Source organism: Gregarina niphandrodes (assembly GCF_000223845.1).
Source record: "Gregarina niphandrodes unplaced genomic scaffold scaffold00067, whole genome shotgun sequence".
In the NCBI taxonomy this organism is placed as follows: domain Eukaryota; phylum Apicomplexa; class Conoidasida; order Eugregarinorida; family Gregarinidae; genus Gregarina; species Gregarina niphandrodes.
This window is the reverse complement of record NW_011645833.1, coordinates 11,706-15,032: the sequence shown is the minus strand read 5'-3', so window position 1 is coordinate 15,032 and position 3,327 is coordinate 11,706. Positions and strand designations below refer to the sequence as shown.

At 54.0% G+C, this 3,327-nt stretch overlaps 1 protein-coding gene across 1 annotated transcript; it reads left to right on the top strand.

The window, feature by feature from the left end:
- Positions 1–2,211: 2,211 nt before the first annotated feature.
- On the top strand, positions 2,212–3,327 carry GNI_178960 (hypothetical protein; the record flags this gene model as incomplete). Its single annotated transcript, XM_011135172.1, has 1 exon — positions 2,212–3,327. A coding segment is annotated over one exon (1,116 nt), but the record flags the coding sequence as incomplete, so codon positions are not given.

Here is a 3,327-nt window from a genome sequence, read left to right as displayed (position 1 = left end):
ACCCTAGGTCTTCTCCCCTACCCTAGGTCTTCTCCCCCTGCCCTAGGTCTTCTCCCCCTACCCTAGGTCTTCTCCCCCTACCCTAGGTCTTCTCCCCCTACCCTAGGTCTTCTCCCCACCCTAGGTCTTCTCCCCTACCCTAGGTCTCTTCTCCCCTACCCTAGGTCTTCTCCTCGCTCTAGGAGCCCTTTCTTACCAGTCTCAGAGCTTGTACTGCTTGGTTCCTCTTACTTATGTATTTGTACTGCTTGGTTCCTCTTACTTATGTATTTGTACGGCTTGGTTCCTCTTACTTATGTATTTGTAGAGGAACAAGTTTATTTCCTGTCGACCAAGTAGTCACAGCAGTAAGTACAAGTCAAATAGTCAATGAAGACAACAAGAAGCAAGCAAGAAGTTCAGCCTTACGGAGCCGCGTTGAGACACCAGAGAACGGGAGCTGTTCGCGGTCAAGTGGGCTGTCGAGACTACGTCTGCCTCTCCGACTTCACCGTCTAACGGGCTATGGTGGATCCACCTCAGGACAAAGAAGATATACGTCCCCCGTCAGTCGAGCACACGGCTGGTCATCGCGTCCCCCCTCGGTCCGAGCGGCCACCTGAGAGTCGCCAAAGCGCGCAAGAGTGTCCAAGCCCTGAACTACTGGCCCGGCTGCGCCCAGGACATCGAGAAAATGATCAGTGAGTGCCTCGTCTGCGCGAGACTGAAGACACCACCGGTGCGCCAGCAAGGACTACCGACAGGGACGCTGGGAAAGGTTGCCACGATACACGCAGGAGTCGCCCACTGGAACGTCCTCGTCATCATCGACCCCGTATATGATGGCCAGAATCGTTCCAGCGTTGGATGTCACGCAGACTTTCTTTCAGGACCTTCTACCGACACTGGGAAGTCCCGTTCGGGCCCCCGCAAAGAGTACTGACGGACAACGGCAGAAGCTTCCGAGGAACCACACGACGTCGTCAGAAACGACCGCCAGAGGAAGAACCACCGACCGACCTACGACCAGGAGACATCGTCGTAATATTCGTCGACCTGGGTTCGTCCCTCAGCGGACCAGAGGCGCCACGTGAGGACACAGAACTCTATCAATAATACTCGAGGACGAGACCGCAGAGCGGAATGACCGGAGGCAAATCACCACGTATAGCAATCGACCCCGAAACGCGCGAAGGTCTAGAACACTTCCTGAGCATAGCCCCGAATTCCTTCTGGGCGTGAGCCATCAATGGACACGTCTGGTTGTGACCCGAGGGCTGAGTGGGGTGTGGAGGGTTCACAACATACAAAATAACTCTACCGAAGGCGACCGTTCCGGTCGCTGACTCTGACGGCTGACGGAAGCAGATTTCAAGTTGACTTGGCCACATTACCGCGACGTTGAACTCGGTAGCTAAGCACTCGGCAGCTAAGCTCAACTCGGTAACCAAGTGTATGACGGGAGAAGATACGGCCTCGGTATGTACATTCGGCATCTACATAAAAAGAGTCGTCGCCAGTAGGGACCCAGAGAGTCTTAAAAGAGTATCCAGCACAACCGCATTGGCGCATCAGCTTGCCCCCCTTAATTCGTGTCCGACAAAAACCTAATTAGATTTCCCTGTTCTGTGTCTGGCAAGTTCCAATGTTCTGGGAAACTTGTGTATGGCTGTTCTAAGATGCCACTGGACCAATCAGCCAATAGTTTTGAGAGTGGTGGTATTGCTTATGTGGAGCTGGGTTCTATCATTTCAACATATTTCCTACGGCGTTGCAGATGTCAGAATTAAGGACGTAATCGAACAGCTGGAGGAAGCTTTGGCGGAATGCCTGATGTTAGCTGACCGAGACAGATTCGGTTAGAGCTGTAGATGCAGCGCAGCGTGATTCAAGACACATCTTTCTTGGCGTGATGCAAGACACATCTCTCCTGGCGAAGAAAAAACGAGCGAGCGCAAGTCGACACCTGGACGGACCTGGCAAAGGTGCGCATCAAATACAGCGCAGGCAGCATCCCGGCTGCGTTGTGACCAAGTCGCAGGGATAAGTCAAAGGCCGGCCCAGACTTGGAACTCGAGCACATCCGGTTCGACTAGACAAGCACCATCAGGACAGCTAGAACGGAGTCGGGAGAACAACTTGACTGTACTTACTGCCATGGCACTAGTTAGTTGGGGCGGGACGGTCAATTAAAAATCGTTGACACCGTTCGTCTGTTTGTTGGGATCGAAAATGTTAGCGGTACCTCAGCGAGGAAGGTCATTCCCGGTGCGGAGATGTTGTTTATTGGGTATGTTTCGTGAGGCTCAGGTAGCGGTTGAACAGCCAGGAACTCGGACTCTGAATGTGTTGGAGAGGGTATCCACTGTCGACGGAGGCGGTTGGGATTGGTCAAAGGCCTCAGGAGGAGACTATGAGTCGTACTGGATGAGTCGCTTTTGGGTGCCTTTGGACGAGAAGGGATTCGACTTGCTCTTCCCCCGAACTTTAGCCAAAGGACACCGTCGCCGACACGCCTGGGCACGCAAAGAGGTTGCGTTCGTTGATATTCTCGCGAACTCCTCGCTTTCACAGCCGTGGGCATTGACAACAGAGCCGGTACGTCCCAATTACATTCCTGTCCTAGCCAGAGGAGGACCGAGTAGCAAACCGGCTGGGTCCGAAAGAGTGCTGAGCGACTTCGAAGCATATCGAGCATTGCATGGATCGATGCCCCAACATGCTTGGAGGAGACTCAGAACTATTGATACCCGTAGTTTCGAAACGTGTGCACTCGCTTACGTGGAACTAGGCACTATCATTTCCCAGTATTTCGAGTCTCCTTATGGTCTTGTGGATCAGGATATCAAGAATGACATCGACAAGATGATGCCTTTGAGCAACGTGAGACATGCTACGAACCGGCGGCGCCTGTGGACCGTAGGATGTCTTCTGCAACATGCCCGGGCGTCCATCTCTCGGCTCGCTCAATTTTGCGTTTTTGACTTGGGATACTGCCCTAGAAGGCCACAGGATGGTCCCACGCTGCACTGTCTCCAGTTCGAAGGACGTGCCACTGTTTCCGAAAAAGATCCTCTATTACGATCGCAGTTGCTTGAGGGCTACCTGACCGGACTCCCAGTGGTCTCGGCGCGAATATTCGCAGAACTAACTGGAAGGCAGCTGATAGACTACATGCGCCGCGCATCGGAACAGCCGGCCAGAGTCGGTGCTGCGGCCAGAGTGGGTGCTGCGGCCAGAGTGGGTGCTGCGGCCAGAGTCGGTGCTGCGGCCAGAGTCGGTGCTGCGGCCAGAGTCGGTGCTGTGATCCAAAAGCCGGTGGTCGATGTGCGGATGGTCGGAAGACCG